Genomic DNA, 23,957 nt, shown 5'->3' on the forward strand with positions numbered 1-23,957 from the left:
CAGCTACTTTAAAAACTTTTAGAGACAGGTCTGACTATGCTGCCCAGGCTGGTCCTAAACTCCTGGCCTCAAGTGGTCCTCCCACCTCGGCCTCTAAAAGTGTTGAGATTGCATGTGTGAACCACTGTGCCTGGCCTTTTAAAATTTTTATACTATTTATTTAGTTTTTTCTTTAAGTATCTGTTCATTTTGGTAGTTTCTTTTTTCTTATACGTGTTAAACACCTTTTTAACACAACACGTTTATTTTGTAGTATGTATCTGAAAATGTAATATTGAAGTCTTTGAGGATGTGGATCTATTTGTTGTTTCTACTGACTTGCCCTGCTAATCCTGGGTTATGTCCTTTTCATTTCTCTGTGATTTTAGATTGTGGGTTTATATTTGCTGGCATGCTATCTCTGCGGTTTCTTTTGAGGACTGGGTTGAGGGTACCTTTCTCCAGGGATGATTTTTGTTTGCTTTTGTCAGACACTGAGCACTACTGACATGAATCCTCTTAAAAATACAATGATCAGCAACATAAACTATGTAAACAGTGTAGATTCAGTTACTAACTCCATCAGTTTTGTGTGTGTGTGTGTTTGAGACATGGTCTTGCTCTGTCACCCACATTGGAGTTCAGTGGTGTAATCATGGCTTACTGCAGCCTCGCCTTCCCAGGCTCAAGCGATCCTTCCACTTCAGCCTCTCAAGTAGCTGGGACTACAGGCATGTACCACTATGCCCGGTTAATTTTTTTTTTTTTTTTGAGTTTTTTGAGTTTTTATAGAGATGGAGTCTTGCCACGTTGGCCAGGCTGTTCTCCAACTCCTGGGCTCAAGCAATCCTCCTGCCTCGGCTTCCCAAAGTGCTAGGATTACAGGCATGGGCCACCACACTTGGCTTAAACCCATTTGAATGTTTTTAGCCAGTAGCTGTTAATTTGCAGGGGAGCCCTTAAAAAAAATCCATGAATAGCCCAGGCTGAGAATGGTTACTTTCCTATCTGCCTCTTTGATTTTTTGATTTATTGTAGTTCACTGTTTTTAAAAGGGTAGAGCATTTCAGGGATCCAGGCTTTCCGTAAGGTAGATATGACTCTCAATTATTCACTGGCCCTAAATATTCCACAAGTTCTCTAGGCTATCGTGATCAATATAGTCCCACGTTCTGATTGTTTCCAGGCTTGTCTCTATAGAGATAAAAGTTTAGCTCATGCATGAGGGTCACCTGGAGGATTTGCACACAGATTTTGGGACCTTACTCTCTGAGTTTCTGATTTAGTAGGTCTCATGTGGGGCCCAAGAATTTGTGTGTCTAAGTTCCCAGGCGATGTTGATGTGATTGATCTGGGGGCTATACTTGAGAACCAAACTCTCTGGACTAGGTTGATTGGCAAATTTTCCCTGTGAAATGCCAGAATAAATCTTTCTGACTTTGTGGATCACATGGCCTTTGTGGAAACCACTCAACTCTACTGTTGTAGCATGAAATCAGCCATAGAGAACGCAACAACAAATGGGTATGATTGTGCCCCAAGAAAATCTTATTACAAAGATATGTGTCTGGCCATGTTTGACCCAGGGTCCCCTCTGCTGATCCCTGTTGTACACTGCTGTTCGCGTTTTGTCCCGGGCCACAGGAGCTTTCTTTTGCTTTCTCGCAGGTATATTGGTCACTTAAGAAGGTTTTTAAAAAATATTTTAATGAACATTTTTAGATGTTACATAGCAGAAAATCTTTCAGGATCTCCTTTCCATTATATCATTGTAAGTGGAAGTCCTGCATTTTAAATTTCTACTCGTTTGAATAATTTAGGGCAATGCTTTTCTAGCAGATCTGATTTTTCCCACAAGTCCAATCTCTTTAGTAGGCCATAAAATGTTTATGATTGGCCCTTGTTTTCTTCCTGGAACCTTTTCCACCTGCTGCCTCTATATAACATACCTTCCTATTAAACTCAGTTACCTCAAGGGCCCTGCTCTTTCCGTGCTATCTCATTCCCTCATGCCTTTGCACATACTTTTCTATTTTCCAGGTTGCCTTCCATTCCTTCCCCCAAGCAAAGCTGGTAAATTCCCGCTACTTCTCTAGCCTTCATGAAAAGCTCCTCCTCTGTGAAGCTCTCCCTTCCCAAAGCTGCTGCTCGGCCCTAGATGCGCTCCCCATAATTATGCCCATCATTATATCTATTGTACTCCACTGTTATTGCTAGTGCCCCAGAATGTCCCCTTGTTAGGCTGTAACTTGAGAGTGGGAGTGAGTTCATTTCTCTTTAAATTTCCAGTGCCTATAACATATTTGTCACTCAATAAATGTTTTACGAATTTATTTACTTTGGAAAAATAGAATATATGGCTATATAAATGATGACTATTTAGGAAATGGGATTTTAACAACTCACTTGATACGGTTTGGCTGTGTTCTCATCCAAATCTCATCTTCAACTGTAGTTCCCATAATCCCCACGTGTCGTGGGAGGGACCCAGTGGGAGGCAATGGAATCATGGGGGTGGTTTCCCCCATGCCATTCTTGTGATAGTGAGGAAGTTCTCATGATATCTGATGGTTTTACAAGGGGCTTCTCCCTTTGCTTGGTTCTCATTCTTAACTCTCCTGCCACCTTGTGAAAAAGGACTTGTTTGCTTTCCCTTCTGCCACGATTTTAAGTTTTCTGTGAGTCAATTAAACCTCTTTCCTTTATAAATTACCCAGTCTCAGGTATACCCTTTTAGCAGCATGAGAATGGACTAATACACACTTATGTAAATCCTTGAGATTTTAATCTTATCTCTATAATCACCAGCCCAATTAGAACCTCCTAAACTCAGTCTCGTTTATTATTCTGGGTTAGTCAAACCTGCATAAGTCTGTAGTGAAACACACAAATACACAGACCACTGCATGCATCATACCCAACCAGCACTGGGGAGGTCATTTATTGTCTCTAAAATAAAACAAAAGACACAGTGTTTTGTTTCTCTTTTATTGCAACCCATTGCAAGGTCAAAGATTCACGGAAATATAGAAACTACAAACCGGGTGAATTTTCTTTATCCACTCAAAAAGACATTAAAGACAAAGGACCAGAATTTTCCACTACAGCAATATATTTCATAGTCTTTACTCTGAAAATACTGTTGACATTTTGGAGAGAATAAAAAGCCCTGCATTAAACGTGTTCACATGTATTTATGACATTCTAAGCAAAAAAAAGAAACTCTATATTGCCCAGAAAAATTATTTTAAGCCTCATTTCAAAGCATCTAATGAGAACACATTCAACAACCATCACAGGACCACTCAAGGTGATGCTTTTTTCTGGCTGTTTTTTTTTTTTTTTTTTTTGAGATTAATGCTTTGAGGCTGGATATGGTATTTCTACGGATTTCTACAAATGTACCAAAGCAGTTTTCCAGATTATGTTGCATCAGGCTTTCTGGATTAGCCAACATTTTAGAGAATAAGTGCAAGTCCCCACCCCACCCCCACCCCCCCAAGCTAAAGCATGTTATAGTGCTGTACTTTAGATTCAAACAATGCAACATTTAAAAAAATCAATTATACATTCTGAAACCATTTGACAACCAAACTGTAACACTCCAAAGGTTATTACAACTTTGAACTGAAATGGTACCATCTATATCATAGATGGCTCTCCCTTCTTTTGTCTTTTTTAACTATTTAAAATATAGTATGACATATATAAAAATTAAACTTTTGCATATTCACTCAAGCTACTATTACTATACATACTGTCTTATAAATTAGTTTTGGATTAAAAATCAGTTAAAATATTGTGAAATAAGATATTTCAGTGGTGAGGAAGTGGATATGAAAATGATACAGTTCAATGTGTAAGAAGAAATATAGTTTATTAATGTTAAACAGCTTTTTTCTTACACAAATTTTATTCCCTTCAAATTAAATTAGAAACCCATTTAGTTATGGGAAGAATACTCATGGTGCTTACTGACTAGATTTTCCTAACTGATTGGGATTAAAACAAAAATGCCACATCAGAAACATGTTGACATAATCAAAGGAAACAGTTGTTTACAAAAAAAGAGAATCATTAGAAATCAGTAAATGGCATTCAAACGTAAAGCTATCTTGTTTCTTACAGCTAATGTCATGTTAGCAATGTGAGACTTAAAGAAAGTGAAACTCAAACCTCAGTATATCTGTTAAAGACCAAATAACAGTTATATTCACTCAGGGAAAAATAAATAGCAACTTCACAAGTTAGGGTTTTGTTTCTAGTTCTACTGTGAAAGATAATCACTCTTTAGCTTAAAAAGGTTCCCTGATGTCCTCATTATAAATCTAGACACAGGAACAGTTATTTGAGCCTGAGTCCCTATTATGAATTAATTGTAAAGATGTGTTAAATCAAAACATATATTCATTTACTGATAGGTCTTGTCTTAACTGAAGCTGGCAACCTTTAATTAAACAAAGAAATGCTTATTTCTGACAAGTGTAAACAGAATTTCAATGAACAGATTTTCTAATTTTCTTTCTTAACTCATATATTAGCTAGCAATAGATCTTTGCAGTAGCATGAGAACTAGTCCAAAATGACAACATGCATATATCCAAAAAACCTGTTCAAGAACCCAAAGCAAAGCAAAAAGAGCAACAACAGTAGAAAGATTGTCTACTTATATCTCACTCATGAATCTTCTATTAATGTGACTACCCTCTCGTATCTCAGAAATAGACTTTAATAATTACCAAAATTAAGAAAATAATGAAATGATCTGTAGTTTTTAAAATAACTGCACACCATTAATTACATTGGTGGCTTCAATGCTAAGATTAGTTTCAAATATCATTAAAATATATCCTGACCAGTTACTATCCAGGAAATAAAAGCTAACACAATGTTAACATAAAACCAACTAAAATATTTAGTGCTCAACAGAATGCGTTCGTAGAATAATGTATAATTAACTTTCGTGAGCTGGCCAGGGGAGTTCAGATTGTTGCCTCTATAAATTTAGAAAAGGCTTTATTCTTTCTAGTCCCCAAGTCACCCACCAGATAGCAAGTTGGCCACCTGAGGATACACGGAGTTAGGCAGTGCCACAGTGGATAACATGCTACCTTAGTGGCCTGGAAGAAGGCTTCTCTGTCAGTAAACGATCTAGAGTAGATCAGAGCCCTGGTGTAGATGTGCACACGTGTGAATATGTGAGAGAGTGTAAGTGCCTGTACGTGTAACATCACTTCTGCTGTAGTCGTCATCAGTAGAAGTGCACAATTCATCCCATGTAAAAAGAAGGCCTTCTTACTTGGACATCTCCAAGTGGCAGCAATTAGAAGCTCAAAATAATACATCCAATTTTTTGACTCTATATTAAAAATAATTTTTTTTTTAAAGAGAAAGAAGCCTTTGAAGTTAAAAACTAAAAAGTCTGTGGCTTTCATAATCTTTAATTTCTAAGAAAAAAAGCCAGCTCACTTGGGAACAAACGACAACTGCACTTTTGGTATGCAGTATGCAAACAAGACACAAATACACATACTTGAACACACACAGACAGGTGACAGTTAAAACCCTTCCGAGAGATCAGCTCCCCAAATGTACAATTCTCCTCTGCTCTTCTGAATGATCCCAGTGGACTAGGCGACGCAGGAGCGCTAGGAGGAGGCGGCAGACATGTTGGGGGTCCAGCCCATCTGATAGGCTCTCTCCAAGGTCCTCTTGCAGTCCTGCAGGACAGTGCTGAAGGTGATGTGGGGGTACTGCTGCACCAGCTGTTCCACCGTCACTTCGTTGACCTGCAACCAAAGAAGAGTCACCATCACGCACAGAGACCACCAACACCACGCCGCTGCCCACGCTCACTGATGTGCTGCAGCTGGCTCACTGTGACACGAAGAGCCCTCGCCTTGTTCCTCCTAGCGATGTGAGGAAGGGTTTTGTGAGAAGATATGTGTCCCATTTCATCTGACCTCTCTGATCTCCCAGTAACACACCTGCACTTAGGGATTTTTAATGTAACATCAAGAAATCAAAAGTGTTTTCTAGAAGCATAAATGACTGTGATTTGTCAAGATCTTAACAATGTCCATTGAAAATCTAGTGCTTGGGAGGTAAAGAAGCAGTAAGATAGCTAATGTGCATTTGACTTCATCATCAACCCGACAGCATTTTTTAGGACAAAAATTGTGGAATGCCGGATAGGACACACTAGATTCCAGACAGAAATGTTGGGGAAGATGTTTATTTTTCTTCCCTTTAAATGTTAAGATACGGCAAACTTCAAGTTCCTTTGTGAAAAGGGCTGAAATGTGAGGAATCAATAATTAAAACACACATGGCTGGCAGGTCAGAGATGGCCCCAATAGACCTTAACCATCAAAGATACCACCTTGATTCTTGATTAGACAAGGCAGCCAGACAGGCCCAATTAAAACTAACACGTTTACAATTGCTGTGCTGTGAAGGGATTAATTTGTCAATTATTTTTAAGCTGATTGCAGTTCATATCACAGAAGTAGACAGTTTTCTTCATCCTTTAGATAAATAAATGATTAACCTAAGAACCACAACTTTTAGGTAGCTTTATTTAAAATCTTTATTGAACACTTGAGCATTTTCAAATACATCAATATTTCATTTATACCGAGTAAGCTAGTCTGAAAAAAGGGACTTGTGATACACATTTTTGAGCACACCTCTTGATGTCCATTATTGGAAAAGATCAGGACCACTAGGAAAAACCTAAAACAACATCAAACCCTTGCTGTTTGCTTTGAAAGCCTGCTTACAAGTATGATGATCATAAAATTCAGCTATCTGCACTTTTCTGAAATAGCATGATGTTTTCTAAGTGATCTAGAAAACTATGTTATCTGTTAATTCTTTTTACATTATTGAGAGTTGATATTTCAACATTGTGTTGATGATACTAAATCTTTGCCAGAGCATTTCTCTACTTAAGACTTGCTTGTGTTTAAGTGAACTTTTATTCCAAATTTAACCAAGCCACATAACCAATTCCTTTTGTGATAAAGCTATGGTTTATAACATTTTATTTTCAAAAGCTAAAATAATTTTGAATAAAAAAAGGAAAACTGATACACATATTGGAGTTGAAACATGAACTGATGAATTTAATATAATTTAAATGCGTGCTCTAAGTCTAGAGTTCAGACAGCTTATAACAGTACATTTAGGAGTCATGTATCATCTGGCCTTGCCTATTCTTCTAGCATATTTTTGATACTATCCAGCCACTTGGCCTAGTTTCAGTTTATTAAGTTGTTCAAGTTCCTTCTGGTCTTGGGATCTTTACACATTCCTGGAATACTTTTTGCCCCACTTATCCATTATGACCCCTTTCACATGCCTACTTCCTACTCATCTTTGAGTTCTTAGCTTCAATGTCATTTTGCCAGCAAATTTGGATCACTGCCTTATCTCTGCTCCCCTCACTAAGTTACATAAGTATTCCAGATCATTCACTCTTTCAATACTCCCTACTTTTCCCCCATAGTACTTATTATTGTACTAAGTTTATGATTGCTTAGTTTAATGTCTATTTCTCTTGCTCCAATCTAAGATCTGTAAGAACTACGATGAGCCAGGAATAGTTATTAGTGAGTGAATGCTAAAACAAATACAAACTACAAATAAAAAATAGAAATCCAAGAACAAGGCAAAGCCAGACACTAACATACTAATCAAGAAGACTAATGATTTCTTGAGGAACTCACATTCAGCTCAAGAATCTCCTCCTTCAGGGAAGCCCTCCCTCAGCAACCCAACCCAGAAGGTTGAGTTAGGCACCCCTTCCCAGTGCACCATGGCAGGCACCCTGCAAGGTATGTCCTCTCTTTCAGCACTCTCACACTGTACTACAATTATCTGTCCACTTGCCTATCTCTTCCACCTGAATAAAAGCCTATGGAGATTAAAGATTGCCTTTTATCTTTGGGCTGTTCAAAATAGAGAACCAAGGCATGTTACTTCTTTAAGACTTGGTTTTTTTAAACTGTAAAGACAGGATAAAAGTACTTATCATAGGACTGTTATAGCAATTAAATGTAATAATATGCCTAGCACTGTGACTGATATACAGTCACAGTGCTGATATACAGCAGTGACTGATATACAGTAGCTCTCACTATTGAAGGAGACACTCAGTAAATGGTCACTGAATGCAAGAGTTAATTCATGATCTCTTAGGGCCACCAATTCTCTATAGCATTAATCAATATTGTTCCACTTCAAAGATATCTCATAAAATAAACCTTGTTAACATTAGTTGTAATGTTTAAAATAAATTAATCACCAAGCAAGGAATAACTTTTAGAATGTTCTCCATGTACAAGAAGAATCTATTTTTTCTTAATGCTTTCTTGAGCAGATTCCAGAACTCTTCTTAATAACATAGTCCAGGTTTTAAGTAACTACTTTGGCATAGTTTGGATATTTGTCCCCTTCCCATCTCATGTTGAAATGTGATCCCCAATGTTGGAGGTAAGGCCTGGTGGGAGGTGTTTGGTTCATGGGGGTCTGCCCATCATGGCTTGGTGCTGTCTTCGAGATAGTGGGGGAGTTCTCTCGAGATCTGGTTGTTTAAAATTTAAAAGTGTGTGTGGCACCTCCCCCAACTCTCTCTCTTGCTCCCAGCCTCACCATGTGACATGCTTGCTCCCCTTCGCCTTCCACCATGACTGGAAGTTTCCTGAGGCCCTCACCAGAAGCAGATGCCAACACTGCACTTCCTGTACACCTGCAGAACCATGAGCCAATTAAACCCCTTTTCTTTATAAATTACCCAGTTTCAGCTATTCCTTTATAGTAATACAAACAGACTAATACATCACTGCCAGGAAATTTTTCCTTTTTTTTAACAGATGTTCCCCATGCTGCAGTTAGATGACTTGCCTTCCTTCTGCCATAAACAAACAAAAGCATGCAGGTTTCACTAAGAGATGAAGTCATTTCGTCAGAGTGGAACCTTGGAAAATCTGCACCACATTGCAAAGAAGTAAATGTAGTCCAAGCCACTTGGCATTCAAGGAAGTACTAACTAAAAATAAATGAGAAAAGAATGGAGCAGAGAAAACATTCAAAACCACTGTTAACGATATGAACTCTTTTCTATGGTACATCTTTTCCAATTTATACACAGGTTTGTACAGAGTTTTGTACCTAGGGTTGACAGGCAATTTGTTTTGGAGGGCCAATTAACTTAAAAATAGAAAATATCTCTATGTAATAACTGTTTTCCAGGAAAAGGCACATAATTCACCTTAAGCAAACTGGATACATGAAGATATGGATTTATGAAGTATAGAAATTAGAGAATAATTGTTCACTTTAGTAAATAATTTCATGGTAGGGTTAATTTATTTTGCCAGCTCCCCCAAGTGTATTTTATATATCCTTTGATTTCCCAAAATGCAATTTACCTATTTTGGCGGCACAAAGTAAAATACATCTGTAGTTGAGAATACAGATGATGATGTGTTTGTTCTCTGGCTTTCATAGGTTTGGGGTAAGAATAGACAATAATTTGACTTTGTGTAACTGTATGAAAAATGGCACCAGTAATCCTCTGTGCATATAATGTATCTTCTAAGCAATCCTTTTGCTAACTGTACTCTGTAAATTCTAGGAAACAAAGCAGTGGGGGAAAATGCAAATATTTCATTTTAGAGCTCTGTTGCATAGAAGTTATTCAGGGGAAATTCATGGGCTCCTACTTAGGGAGGGTTATTTTACTTATAATCTCTCCTGGCAATAGTGTGACAAATATTATACTACAGTTATGTTCATTTACTCCTCAGAAGTACAAATTATGCTCACCTTTTCTTTGTATGGACTCCATAAGTGCTTTGGTGCCATAGAGAATTCAGCTGACACCAGCAGAGCCCAAATCCTTTTACATCGTTATGCCTACATGCACATTCCTGCAGACATTTTGTCATGCACAACTCCACTTGCTAGAATGAAAAGAACCTCTCTCTGTTCCAACTCATAAAATATATGTAATATAAAGAGGGAACATTAAAGATGAAGTTTTTTTTTTAATTTCCCCATGATCCCTGGTTTTCTGTATTCAATTTCTTTTCCTCTTGCTGAAAACTATCAATGGCAACTCCTATATGACACATGAGATTTAAAAAATGCAATGTATCTTCTTAAAGAAATATGCTGCACTGTCATTGGAAGAAATTACTGTGATTAAAGGGGAAAAAACCATGTGCCACAAATTTTTTTTTAATATAAGAAAGACTGGATTTTATACTTCTCTCCAAATGCTGCATAACCATAATTTACATTTTCAAAATTGTTGTAACTCTTTTTAAGGTGGTAGCAATTTGTCTGGTATTTTAATCTATTTTGAGTTAACATCTATTAGCACTTTGTGAAAATGTGAGGCAAATTGCTATGCTAATGAAGGTAAATCACACCACAGTTTCATGATATGGCTGCCGCTCTTACGGAAGGATGAGGAGAGAAACTTCAGAGTTACAGAGAGTCGGTGTAACCAATTTATCTAGGCCATTACAGTCCCTTTATTAATTTCCGCAGAAAGTTCCAGATAAGTGTAAACCCAGGCCTGACTTATCTCCTAAATGATACCTACTGTTCAATAAAAGTAATTTCTGATAAAATTTGCAGAAGAAGCCATTTACATTAAGTGATGGTTACTTCCTTTTTGACTCAGGTTTTAAGAGAAAACATATTTATGATGGGGGAAAATATTTGACATCTGAGTATATTAAAATCACACTTAAAACTAAACCACTTAAAGTTCCTGACAACAAGGAGAATTTCAGTCATCTCTTTCTTGTTAGTCCTATAGGCACTGTCTGGTATATTCTTGCCCATTAGAATACAGGCTCTATGAGACAGATATTCTTGCTGGTTTTGTTCACTGTCAAATCCCTAGCACATAGTATATACTCAATAAATATGTGCTGGCTAAATTCATATAGGGATTGTTCAATGAATATTTATTGAGTACATTAAAAAAGCACCAAATAGTACTGTACCAGAAATTGTAGAGATAAGCTCACCTTGCTCCCAGACTGCTCAGCTAGAGTGGTGGCAGTCTCTAAAGTCCTGATAATATGGCAGCCCCAAACTCCTTTAATCCTCTGAAGTTCATACCCATGGTGATTCTTTGGGCTATTGTCTTTTCCATCTGACATCACCAGATACCTCTTTCCGGATACATCTTCCCTAGAGTTTCTAATAATTTTGCACAGGATACCAAAGCAGCTCATGATGGTAGTTTAACAAGTTTTGCTGGGTCATGTGGCTGTCAGGGAGTACTTGGAAAATAACTAAGCTACACTTTGGATTACCTGATGGCAACCCTCCATACTGGAGATCATTCTTAAACCAAGTGTGTAGACTAAGAGGCATGCTAATGATCCTGGACGTGAGTCAGTTTCCAAAACTCGGCAAAACCCCACACAGTTCAGAGGATTTGACTCTGGTGTTTACAGCATCAGCAGCCTGCTCAGGATGGCAGGCCCAGGAGGGCAGACGATTTGGAAATTTTGTGACATTTAAGCTCCCTTTTAATGTCATAGTTATCTGATGGCAAAGAATAAATTGTGGACAGGTCTCCTGACTCAAAGCAATGCCATTTCTATCTTGTGATTTCTTGCGCTTTGGGAGTTGGTATGCCTTCACCCCTATGTGGTGGCAAGTGGGAATGTGAAGGTCTATCTTTTTTTGGTTGGTTCTGCTCTCATGGTAGTGTTTAGTATCTGGTGCCTCAGGAGCATGCAATAAATGGCAATCTCAGATAATGAGAAATTCTGCCACCAAAACTGCTCCATGCTCCCACTGCTAAACACGTAGTATTAGGCTTTCGTGTGTTAAGAGACAATCAAACGCTTCTCTTCAGCATGGTTTATTTTGGCAAAATACTTGAAAACAATTTGTTAATATTTTACTCAAATAACCAAGGCAAAATAAAAGTATGTCTCTGTTCAGCTAAGGACGGGGAAGACAGGAAAGGAATAATATTCAGTGAACATCTATTATTTCCCAGACATCTAAGCATGAATACCCCTACTCAGACGGAATTCCTATTTCACACAGCTAGCAAATGGTAGCTAGAGTTTGAATTCAGGACCCCAACACACAGTGCTCTTTGCACTGTACCACATTGCCTGGCCCCTTAGGTAAGATGGTGTGGTGTGGAAAGTGTCAGACTGGGGCCTAGCTGATCTCCTGCCATGTAAAATGTTTACTGACATTCGTTTTTTCACTGAACATAAAAGAGATTGCAGTTTGCATATAAATACATTTCAAAGTCCTTGATAATGTTTTCAAAATGGCTGCTCTAAATGTAAATTATAATGGATCTCACTTGGCCTGCAGAACAGTCTGTTGTGGAGCTGTGGGTTGCATGAGACTTTGAAGCATGATGGAAATGCGATGAAGCTGCAGGCCTGACCACGGGCCTTTGGATAGGCCATCCGTGACTACGCCAGAAAGGGGCACTGCTTCCTTTCCCGTCTCTCACCCATAAAAACACTTTCCCTTGTTACAGAGGTAGGATGGCCTGCAAGCCAGATATGGTCCCTGCCCTCTTGTAGCTTATAACCTAGCAGGGGAGGAACAATGACACCACCAACAGCGAAGCCCAAGAAGTGCTTTCTAGGGAAGTGCAGGTTGCTGCAGAAGGAAGCCTGCAGTAGGCACCTGACCTGTTCCTTGAGGGCTGGAAAGGGCTTTCCAAATGAAGTGATATTTCAGTGGACTTCTGAAGGACAAAGAGGTGTCAGCCTGTGTACCACATGCACAAAATATGCACATATTTTTCAGAGAAGAAAGGAAACCAGCTCATGAGCTAGAATAAAACAACTCATCAGTGGTTACTTTGTAAGCTATGCAATGTTTCTCCCACCCCATCCAACAAACTCAAGTGTATACCTGCAGTAAGTTCTTGAGTGAAATAGCTCTGCTTTGAGAAAGAGAGGGGTGAAGAAGATGGACCCCTTTATTTGCAGGTGGGAAAAGTAAAGTGCCCACAGTATATCTGTGAAGGCATCACAAATAGCACACTCAGCGCCTGCCTCCTAATTCAGGGCTTGGGACTTCACACTGGTCTGTCACTCTTCACAGACTCCCTGGGCAATGTCACTGACTGCTAACAGCCCCAGAGGCTGACTCCTGGTGGCCCAGAGGCAGAGTGTTGTCTCTGGGACAATACGCCTCCGGAGCCTGCTTCTCTCCGCGTTTCTTGGCTCTCTGGGAAACTGTAGCAGATATCCATGGAACCTGGTATTCACCAGGCGCCAGCAAAAGTCATCGTGAACAATGCATATTCAAACGGACCTTAATGTGCTTTCAGCTGGTACCCACAGACTCTAAGATGGGCACATATTAAAAAGGATGAAATCAGGGTAATGTGAATTTTAGTAACACCCCAAATTTGCATGTAAATGAGGTGAGTCATCTAAGTGCAGTTTAAAATATTTTAAATAGGACACTAAGAAAAGAAAAAAAGAGCAGATGATATATTGATTTTTCCAGGATCCTGCACAGCTGACAACATGTGCCTGCTCTCTGCTGGCCTGTGTAGATTTTTATAATTCTATCTCTCTCCCTTTGCAGCAGGACTTCGCATGTCCCTGTTTGGGTGACATGCCACATTCTGCTGAGGTTTGCTATGGTGAGAGCAGGGAACTAGGAATCCGGTGCCGCTTTTCAATCTCTCACTTCTTTCTCTTCAGTGGAGAGGCTAAACTTCCTACCTTAGCACTTGGATCCTTTGTTCTCTCGTGTGATCAGCTTCACATTCCCTTCCTTCCCTCTTCCTTTCTTAGACAAACCAAGGCCTTCTGCCATAAACCCTACAGTGACTCATACATAGCAAACTCATGATAAATGTTTACTGACATGGGATGAATTAAACTGTGTCTACAATGGCAAGCAAGATACAAACAAGAATAAAGTGGTTGTCAACCCAACTGCTCATCAGAATTACCTGAAGATCTTTTAAAAATCCCAATGCCCAGGCCATATCCTAGAGCAGTTATATCGGAGTCTTGGTGGAGAGGGAGCCAGGCATCAATATTTGTAAAGCTACCAGGAGAGTCCAAAACATAGATCAGGTGAGAACTACTGGTTTAAAGCCACTGACTGAAAAGCTCCTAGAAGGCACAGGTGATTTCTGTTCTTGGGGATCTGAAGGCAAGGTCTGAACTAAGCACCTGCCCACTTCCCATGACATGACACCTCTGAGCTAGAGGTTCTGGGGAAAAGGAACTGTTGCTACTATAGCTTGTTAGCCCTTCTGTTTTCAAATATTCATCACTGTCTGAAACAAAATGTATATTCTTTGAATGTGGTAAAAATGGACTGGCTTCCTCTCCTTCAGCATCAAGTCTTAGATCTCTAATTAGGCAAAGCCAAAGGTGGCTTCCATCTGATCTTCCCAACAGCTAAGGGGAAGGAAAAAAAATTCTCCTATCCCTAGTTCTCACATGGACCTAGTGCTTCCTCAGTGGAAAACCCATGATATGGAAGGAGAGGGTACTCATGATTAAGTATTTAATACAATTTTTTTTTTTTTTTTGAGATGGAGTCTTGCTGTCACCCAGGCTGGAGTGCAGCAGCGCCATCTCAGCTCACTGCAACCTCCGCCTCCTGGGTCCAAGTGATTCTCCTGCCTCAGCCTCCCAAGTAGCTGGGACTACAGGCGCGTGTCACCATGCTCAGCTACTTTTTTGTATTTTTAGTAGGGATGGGGTTTCACTGTATTAACCAGGATGGTCTCAATCTCCTGACCTCGTGATCTACCTGCCTCAGCCTCCCCAAAGTGCTGGGTTAATACAATTTTAAGAAAAGAAATTTTAAGAAGAAAAGTTGACTGTGTCACTGGAGCCTGAAAGCGACCTGCTAAATATGGGAGTAAGCTGACCACAGAACATCCATACAACGCTTCATGCATGAACCTCATACCGGTAGCCTGGGGTCTTTAAGGATGCGTTTTTCATACAGAGGTAAGAAATATTACTCTTGGGTGGCAAAAAAAAAAAAAAAAAAAAAAAAAAACTCATCTAAAAATCCCAAAGTATACAGTAAGACAGATACTGAGAATGCAATGAACCTGACAGAGGCAGGCTCATAAATTCAGTCAACTTTGTCAAACGCAGTCATTCCATTTCAGAATCTGTAATGATTGGAAGTGCTATGCTCTGTCAATATCACAACAGGCCTGGCTTCATGCTGTCTCTTTTTCATGAAATGTGTGTTGCCTGTTAACACTAGCACTGCTTCTATTCACTTGAATTAGCACAGTGAGAAAGCAGCAAAGAACTTGGGAGGATGGGGATCACAGAAACGCCTGCAGTGTTAAGTGAGAATTGGGGCTTGCTAACCTGAAGCCTCTAATTAAAGATTAGTGTGACAGGAAGTCCAACAACCAGACTGTCAGAGAGAAAAATTAGTGACATTTTCATTCCCTGTATCACCAAGCTATCCTCCACTGAGAAAGATGTTTCCAGCCAAGTGCATGCAAGCTCCAGGTACACAACCATGTGTTGGCCGCTCTAAGGCCACAAACCACTGGCCATGGACTTGGCCATGCTCAAATCTATGCATATGCACGTGTGGTGCAGATGAGAACCAGAACATACATATGTGGGACACCAGGATGGAGAAAGTTGCTTGGGGGAGTCATCTGCAGTGCTACAAATGGTTCGGCAAATGATCAGCAATTTGAAAAAAAAAAAACAACAAAACAACTAGGCCCTAATAAGATAATTAATATAGTCACTAAGTAAGTGGTAAGGGCAATGTATTTCTGGGTATTTCTAAATTAAACTCATGAAGTTAAGCTGAAAAACATAATTGAGGGGGAAAGCTCTCTGAACTAAAAGTCTGTTTTCTTTTGTGCGTAATGGCTTTCTTGGTTTCAGTTGTTACTTTCTTACATAAAGGATAAGGTGGTGGTAATCAGCAAGTGCACACTTGATGAAAAAAAATCTTTCTAAAATTGCCATTTCCATTATGCAGAATTTATGAATTTGACCTGTTTCCTAAGACAAATTTATGATCAGCAAAAATTTATTCTGCATTAATGTGATCGGTAAATCCGCAGATTCAAAAACCTGAAAATAAGCGATATTCTTGGTTTTCAGAAGATGAACTGTACATAAATCAGGGCATTGCAGGACTGGGCTCTGAAAGATGCCAAGTTCAACCATGCAGCAGATGCTGAGCTCCTCTGAATGTCCTGATCCCCAGGGGCTTGCAGCTGCCGTCACAACTCCCCAGCTATACAGAATTCATATGAAATCCAAGGGGGGAAGCTTTCTTACTTGTTTATTTATTTTCCTCTGTCTAGGTACTTTTTACACTCCATTAAATTATTAAGAGGCAGTGGGATCTGAAGGTTTTCAAATTTACTTTTAGCTGTATAATACTTTCACAAACCAAAACTGTAGATTTCAAATACATAAAGCAGTAAGAATGGGGCTGCTCTGGTTGAACAGAATGCAGATGAGAAACACAATCCAATCTATCCATCCATCCAGCATGCAATACATATTTGTCTAGCAACTAGTATGTACCAGCCACTGTGGTAGGTCCTGGTAATATAACATAGAAGGAGAAACCCACAGATCTTATATTCTAGTAAGGAGAAGGAAAGAGATGAAGGTAGGAAGGGTAAAAATTAACCACCACAACAAGAGCTAACGTTTATTGCTTGCTTCATAGGAGGAACACTACACAGATTAATTCACTCAACTCTCTCAATGTGAGACAGATGCTATTATTTTCATTTTACAGATGAGGGAATGGCGGCACAGGGAGACGATGGCGAATGCAGAGATAACAGCAAAGCTGGCAGTCTGGTGAAGTGGAAGACAAGAGACAAGCATTCTCTGGCAGGACGGAGTGGTTACCATATGGATGCTGCTGCCAAGAGATGGGGGAAGTGAGAACAGAAAAATGGCCACAACATTTGGTGACACAGAGGCCACTGCTGACCTTGAAAAGAGCAGCATCAGTGGCATGGTGGGGATGCAAATAGATCATAACAGGTGGCACGAAAGTAAGGAAAACTGTTCCTAGACAATCCTTTTCAGAAATTAAATAGAATGGCAAGAAGAGAGGCTTAGAGGACCACAGCTGAAAGCTGATGTAGGATCAAAGTGAGGCTCTTTGTTCAGAAGAAGCATAACCTTGGCTGTCATTTAAAAATAAATAATCAGCAATTTTACAGTACTGTAGCTGCCCATTTGCTTGTCCTCTCCCAAGAGGCTGCAGGCCCCATGGGGTAGGGAGTGTATCTTGTTCACTGTTTTTTCTGACCTATCACCTATCACAGTGACTGGAATATAGTAAGCCACTCAATAGATATTTCTTGAAAAAATAAACTATTAATAAAATATATGATAAAAATTGGAGGCAGGAGAGGCTTAGTTTTTCTCTGAAAAATTCCTTGCAAACAGGAACAGGATTTTCTCTAGGCACAGCATGGTAGGCCCTGAAGACCTGCTGCTGCTGGATGGCCAGGCCTGGCATGTGGGCTGAGCCATTCCTTCTCCACCTGCAGTAGTCCCTCAGTCACCTGGTCACTGCAGGCTGGTCTTGTTGCTACTTGGTGAAGTCAGGCGATTAACAGTTCTGGGATCTCATCTGAGTTCTGTTGAGGAATTGCTGCTACCTACTCTATTTTTAAATTCGAAAAATAATATGATCCTACAATCTAATTCTTTCATATAATTACTGAAACCAAATCAAAGCTCCAAGGAGATTATTTACTGCAAAGCAATGACGCTTCAGGGTGCCTTCAGGCAAACTTCAACACAGCAATCTATTCACCCTACAGTATTTGGGGAACAGTAGGCTCTCTCCTTCCCCCTTTTAAAAACAAACAATTTCACTATCCATCAATCCCATAACAGAGGCCAGCAAAACATAAGCAGCTACTTGCAGCACATTCCCTTAAAAGGTTCTACACAGATGTTGATTTTCCTGAAAAAACAAACCAAACAAATCTCAGCCTGGACACTGACTGGCTGTTTGACTTGGCAGGTCTTCACTCTCTGCTCAAAAGAAAGGACTGACTCCTACCGGTTCCAGGTTTCTTCTTTCTCTGTAAGTCTGGCTGTAATTTAGTGAGTCCTAATGATTAAAAAAAAAAAAATTCTATCATTTTCAAGAATTGCTGCCTTAGTCTCAGGAGGCTAGTTTTTCTATGAAGATCTGAGCTTGTGAATTTATATTCATGGCTAGAATATTATGAACCTGTTGGACAGGCGATTAATATACCAGACACAAGATTCCAGAGCAGGTATGTATATGTGAATAAATATAATGATAATGCTAATAGTAGTTAACACTTACTGAGTGCTTATAGTGTGCCTGCCTTCGGGCTAAGGGCTTTATCACAATATTTCATTTAATTTTGTAACAACCCTATGAGATAAATGTCATTATCATCCCCATTTTTCAGTTGGTGAATTTGAGGCTTTTAGAGATTAAGCTGCCCAAGGTCCCAGAGACAGTAAAATGATGGAGGTAGAATTTGAAAACCTAGCAACTTGACACTAGTGCTCAACCATTTCACCTCTTTTATAAAGGTCCACATCAGTGTTTCTTGGTTTCATATTTAAATACCAGAAAGGACTTTTAGTTACCACTTCTTAGAAGTTCAGGTGAACAGGGTTGGAAGAGGAGGAGATGGGAACACTTAACTAAAATGAGGTTGAAAGGCAACCTCTGAATTTCAGCTGATGTGTTTTTCCCTGTTTCAATTACCAGGAATAATCAGGAGAGGGCTGTAAAATGTGTTTTAAAGTGCTCCTATGTGAGAATCACCTGGAGAAGCTGTTTCATCAGCAAAAGGAACAAGATGCTGATGCTTCAGGTGAAGGACTTAAGTTCAGATTTTAGAGCCCCAGCTGCACTCTCACCATTTCTCATTGCCCCTTTCTTTTGGGGCACATGTCATGTGGGCTGTCTGAGTAAGGGTTATGTCACCCACAACAGAGGACTACACAGTCTGACACTCCTGCCTTATTCGGATAGAATGTTTTCTTTTCTTTCTTTCTCTCTCTTTTTTTTTTTTTTTTTACATTATTTTCTTTGATATGGCATCAATTTTAAATCTTACATTTTGGCTATGGGCAACCTGGAAACAGCTGTGCAGACAAGGCAGGGAAGAGGAGAGTCCCTGCAGGTATACGCTTTGTTTCATGGCTGAATTGCTACCAAAACAGTCCCGGACACAGTGCCCTCAAATTATTTTTCTCTGAAACTGATTTTTCCAGTTAGTTCTGTACATTAGTTACAGAGTCCTATATTATTTTCCCCATAGGGCTTTCCTGCTCATGATTCCTAAACAAGCTGATAAAAACTCCATTTTCTCCACAGAAATATTTAGGTTGTTGAGGCTTTCTCTTACCATAATTACTTCCTGAAATATGCAGTGGTCAATTTTTCCTGAATATTTTTACATTAAATTGGGCACCCAAAACTTGGCCCTAGATATTTTCAGGTGGTAAAGCAGACTCCTGGCTCGAAAGAGCTGATTGGTTTCTATTACTTGCTTTCTGTATTGGCTTCTTATGGATTCGATTTTAAAAAATCTCTCTCCCATTTAAAAATGTGGAACTCCATGTGAAAACCACGATTTCTTATGTCCTGAAGAATACAGCAACATTTACTAAAAGAAATCACTATTTCACTCCTCAACTAAGAACTTCAGGAATTGGGGCAGGTAAGGAGAAAGGTCTTGGCAATGTCAGTTTGATGGGAAATGAATTAATTCGATTATATTCATGGTGTGGATCAATAGCAGTCGGCCTCCACAGAGGCCCCTGGCCTGAAGGCAGCTGGATAATCAATAGGCTCACACAGAGGCGGCTCTCCTCCCCAGCAGCCTCTCTCATCTTTTCTGGGCGGGCTCTTCACGCCTGTGTAATTCTAATTTATGTCAACTAGAAATCAAAGAAATTCCAAGAGGCTTTGGTCATAGGACATTAGGGTGGACCTTTCACAATCTATTTATGTCTGTTCCTTAAGTAACGTGGCCCTCACAGCCCTCCAGGCGCCTCTACTGGCCAAGGAGAAAAAACCTCCCAGCAGAAGGGTAGCCATCTGCTCCGGGCCATGGCAGAGGCGTGGGGTTAGGTAAACCGAGGCACACTTTCTCTTTCCCCTCTATAACTATGCAGGGACATAAGAACCAAGCATTTTAAGCAAAATGCTTTGCCAAGAGTGGCTCCCTCAATAACGCTCTTTAATGATACCCCAGACGCTGGCATTTTCAAATCAAATGAACAGTGTATAAAATTAGTTCTGCAGGAAGTTAAAAAAAAATAGAAAGTGAAAGGGAGCTTTTAAAAGCTCCAGCATTTCTCCATCCAACTGCTTTTCACAAGGGTTTGGCATTTGAGAATTGCTACGTTTATGATGTTATTCACTGCTCATAATTCAGGCCTGCATCTCCAAACTTCTGTATTAACTGTATTAACACACACTGCAGAGGTTTCCACCACGACACTTTTATCACCGAGGCCTCGCAAACAGCCAGCCTGCCTCCGGTGAGGGCTGTTTTTTCCGCCAGTGCCAGGCCACGGTGCCTCCTCCCTTCTCATCAACCTTGTCACCCCAAACATTTTTCATTAACCTTGAACACTGCATTTCCATTTGCCCTACAGCTTTATCATGATTTTTTTTGGTCCTTTTTAGTTTTGTTCTCCATCCAAACTGCCTTATAAGAAAAAGAAAATATAATACAATTATAAGAAACAGATCTATAGAGAATCTAGAATTCACTGAAGTCACAAAAATAATTTCTATGACCAAAGCCGCTGTTTATAATTGCGGAAAACAGAGGGAACATACTGCTCTTATTAGAGTGTCCCGTTGATTACACAAGTATTTTTAAGTAAATCACCAGATAAATGTGAGTTAAGTTGATAGGTGATTTCGGGTCAACTCTAATTCCCAAGGTCAAGTAAGCCTTTGAACAGTCTTTAAGAATATAAGCTCACCCCAATTCATCAAAGCCGTCTCACACAGCGTTTTCTTCTCTTGGTTCTTACAATGCACTAAAGTTTAGGAGATTAAGTGGCGTCAGCCTCAAAACCCTCTAACATGCTTATCCATCCAGGAATCAGAAAAGCTACTCAAACAGGGGCTTCTTAATGCACTTCCTGACTTTACAACTGCATGGGGAATGCTGCATTGTTGAATGACTGGAGGACTCCTCCCCAGGAATCACCAATGTTGCAGCCAAACATATTTACTGCAGTTTAGCTTAGCCCTTGTTTGACAATCCAAGTACATGTTGCTTTCATCTGCAACGAATATGTTTAACTTTTCCCATTTGTTCTCTGCTAACCTAACCAAGAGAGACGGCGGGTGGGGGTCGTGGGGGGAAACACTGTTTTCCTACAACAAATACAATGCATTTTGTTATTCTTGCAATTCCTCAAAAGGTGAAATGAGGAAAAAAGCATCAGTTTGGTAAAGTATAGCCTCCAAATTAAATATAAGTGGCCCTCAATAAAACTGACTGTGAAAGAACATGCAACTAGAATGTTCTTTCTCAGAACCACAGGATCACGGAATGCCAGCGCAAGGACACACAGACTTCACAAACCACATCTCTCTCCAGTGCAGGGATCCTACTGACACCATTCCTGACCAAGGGGTTTGTTGAGTAGATGCTGAGGTTCCCTGCCTCCTCCATTGGCTCCACTGGTGTGCAGAAACAAGAGGAGAACTCTAATGGGTTTTCTTGGTGGTTAGCAGATTCGGTTAAGGTAGGGAGAAAAGTGACAGGGCCAAATTAATTTTCTTCTTTGATGCTTTGCTGGCACAGATGATCACAGACTGCCAGGAGATGGTATATCTTCTTCTCCATTCCCTAATCATAGTTTTTCTGTTTCCTGTTTCTATTCTTATTTTTCACTGTTATTTTGTTACTTTCTGTTTCCCTAAGTACTTGAACAGTCTTATCTTCAACTCATCCTTTTCTCCCACTGCAAATCTTTCTGCATCCCTGTGCTGGAGTAAGATGGTTAATAAATTCATACCAAATACTGAGTGTCCTACGGAGGCATTAGTTTTTCCAGTGCAAAGTGTGTAGAAAGTGTAATTACTGACATCTTTGTATAAAAAATAATCTTAATTTTAAATTTAGGTGAGGAAAAAGCACAAAGGCAAAGCATTCTCTAGTCTGAATTTATTTTTTTCCTTTCTTTTTAATTGTCTTTCAAAATGGGATAGTAGGCAATATAATTTTTTTTTCTCATTGGGAAATTCCAGTATCACAACACAGGTTAATATAATGATATCGATGATAAGACTAATCAGTAACAGAACATTTTATATATAATAGACATTATTCTAAGTGCTTTACGTATGTTAACTCATTCACATGCTCATAATCCTACAAGATAGGTACTAGTATCATCCTCATTTTGCAAACGATGGAACAGGCACTGAGAGGTTAGTAACTGCCCGCGGTGACACAACTAGTAAGTGCAAAGCCCAGATCTGAACCTGAACTCTGGCTCTCCGCAGACCATACCCTTGCTACTAATTTCTTTTCTTTGTTACTCATATCTTCCTTCGAATCTTGATGGTAACTTAAAATCTGGAGATGGATGGCATGATACAAAATCTGAAAACTGAATAGCTACTTTAGATTTCCATCCAACTAAACCAACAAGCAGGCTTTTCTGTGCAAGGCTTTACTTGTGCTTTGTGTGTGGTTTGGAACTGTCTTCCATCCTCACAGAGCCTCTTGTGTTTGGCTCTGAGCTGCTTTAAGTCTGAGGAAGCCAGACAGCAAGGCTGGGTCCAGCACATCTCCCTGGGCTGCGCTGCAGCAGGCTCTGACCAGACGGCGTCGTGCTGGAGCCAATGGGTTCTCAGAGTGGCTCTCAGGTTAGAGAAAGGATTCAGAGGCAGCCCAGGAAAAGGGCTAAAACCCTCAGGGATACAGCTAATCTGAACACTGTCTCTATTTAATTTTGGACTAATTTGCATTTGGGTAGAAAATAACCCATTTCTTAACTAAAAACCAGCAAAATGCTGGTCAGCAAATATGTCTGGAATAATATTCTCCTGTAGTAACTGTAACATACTACTTCTACAGTGTATCTCCGAAGATGGAGCTGATCTTAACCATCTAAAGATTACAGGTTAGAAATATGGCAATTTCTGAGAATGGCTGTGGACACATATGTATGAATGTGTACATTTTGGTAGCTTTAGTTAGCATTCATGTGGCAGTTCCTTCTGCTGGAAGCTGAGGAGTTCTGCTGTCATTGATTCCTGTTTCTAGAGCACTCTGCCTATGGTGGACCCTTTAACTTGTCTTAAAATAAGTCATTTTAAAGTGGCAGGGTTAGCAGCAGCATTAGGTTGGTTAGTAGAAAGATTTGTGGGAGACGAGCAAGCCCTGGATCTCAGTGCTGTTGCTTAGTTACAAAGTAAGTCGCTTCTGGGCTGGGCTGAGAATATATAATAACATTTCTCTAAACATAACTAGCTGGCAAAGGTCTCGTATAAGTTGGGATTCTAAAGTGTTTGGAGAAAAGAATTAGCCAATTAACAAAAAATCACAAAGGACACAAGGGCTTTGGGCCATACTTCATTTGCCCCCATATTTGCTACATTTAGAAGATGCATGCCCTTTGAATGGCGTGTCTATTTAGTTTCACATTATTTTGCTAGATTTGTTCCTAATCACCATTTACAAAAGTAGCACACATGTGTAAATTAGTACAAGATGCCGGCACTTTCTGAGCAAGTATCTGAACTGGACCTTTTCTAAGGGAAGCAGTCCCCGTGGCCACAGACTGCCCCCTGGGTTGTGCCAGCAGCACTGGATACAGACTCCAAAGACCCGGCATGAAGTCTTGCCAGAGTATCCCTGGGCCACTGACTGGTCTTTCTGAGCCTCCATTTTCTCCCCTTCACAATGCAAATAACTATTTCTTAGACTTGTT

At 39.8% G+C, this 23,957-nt stretch overlaps 1 protein-coding gene across 1 annotated transcript in view; it reads right to left on the minus strand.

Moving 5' to 3' along the window:
• Nucleotides 1-2,951: 2,951 nt before the first annotated feature.
• FBXL17 (F-box and leucine rich repeat protein 17) overlaps nucleotides 2,952-23,957 on the minus strand; it is a 525,329-nt gene continuing 504,323 nt past the window's right edge. Inside the window, exon 9 of the mRNA XM_019028327.4 lies at nucleotides 2,952-5,768. Coding sequence (XP_018883872.2) covers nucleotides 5,628-5,768 — 141 coding nt within the window. The 3' untranslated portion in view covers nucleotides 2,952-5,627. The remainder of the gene's footprint in view (nucleotides 5,769-23,957) is intronic.

The sequence above is a fragment of the Gorilla gorilla genome, chromosome 4 (genome assembly GCF_029281585.2).
Source record: "Gorilla gorilla gorilla isolate KB3781 chromosome 4, NHGRI_mGorGor1-v2.1_pri, whole genome shotgun sequence".
In the NCBI taxonomy this organism is placed as follows: Eukaryota; Metazoa; Chordata; class Mammalia; order Primates; family Hominidae; genus Gorilla; species Gorilla gorilla.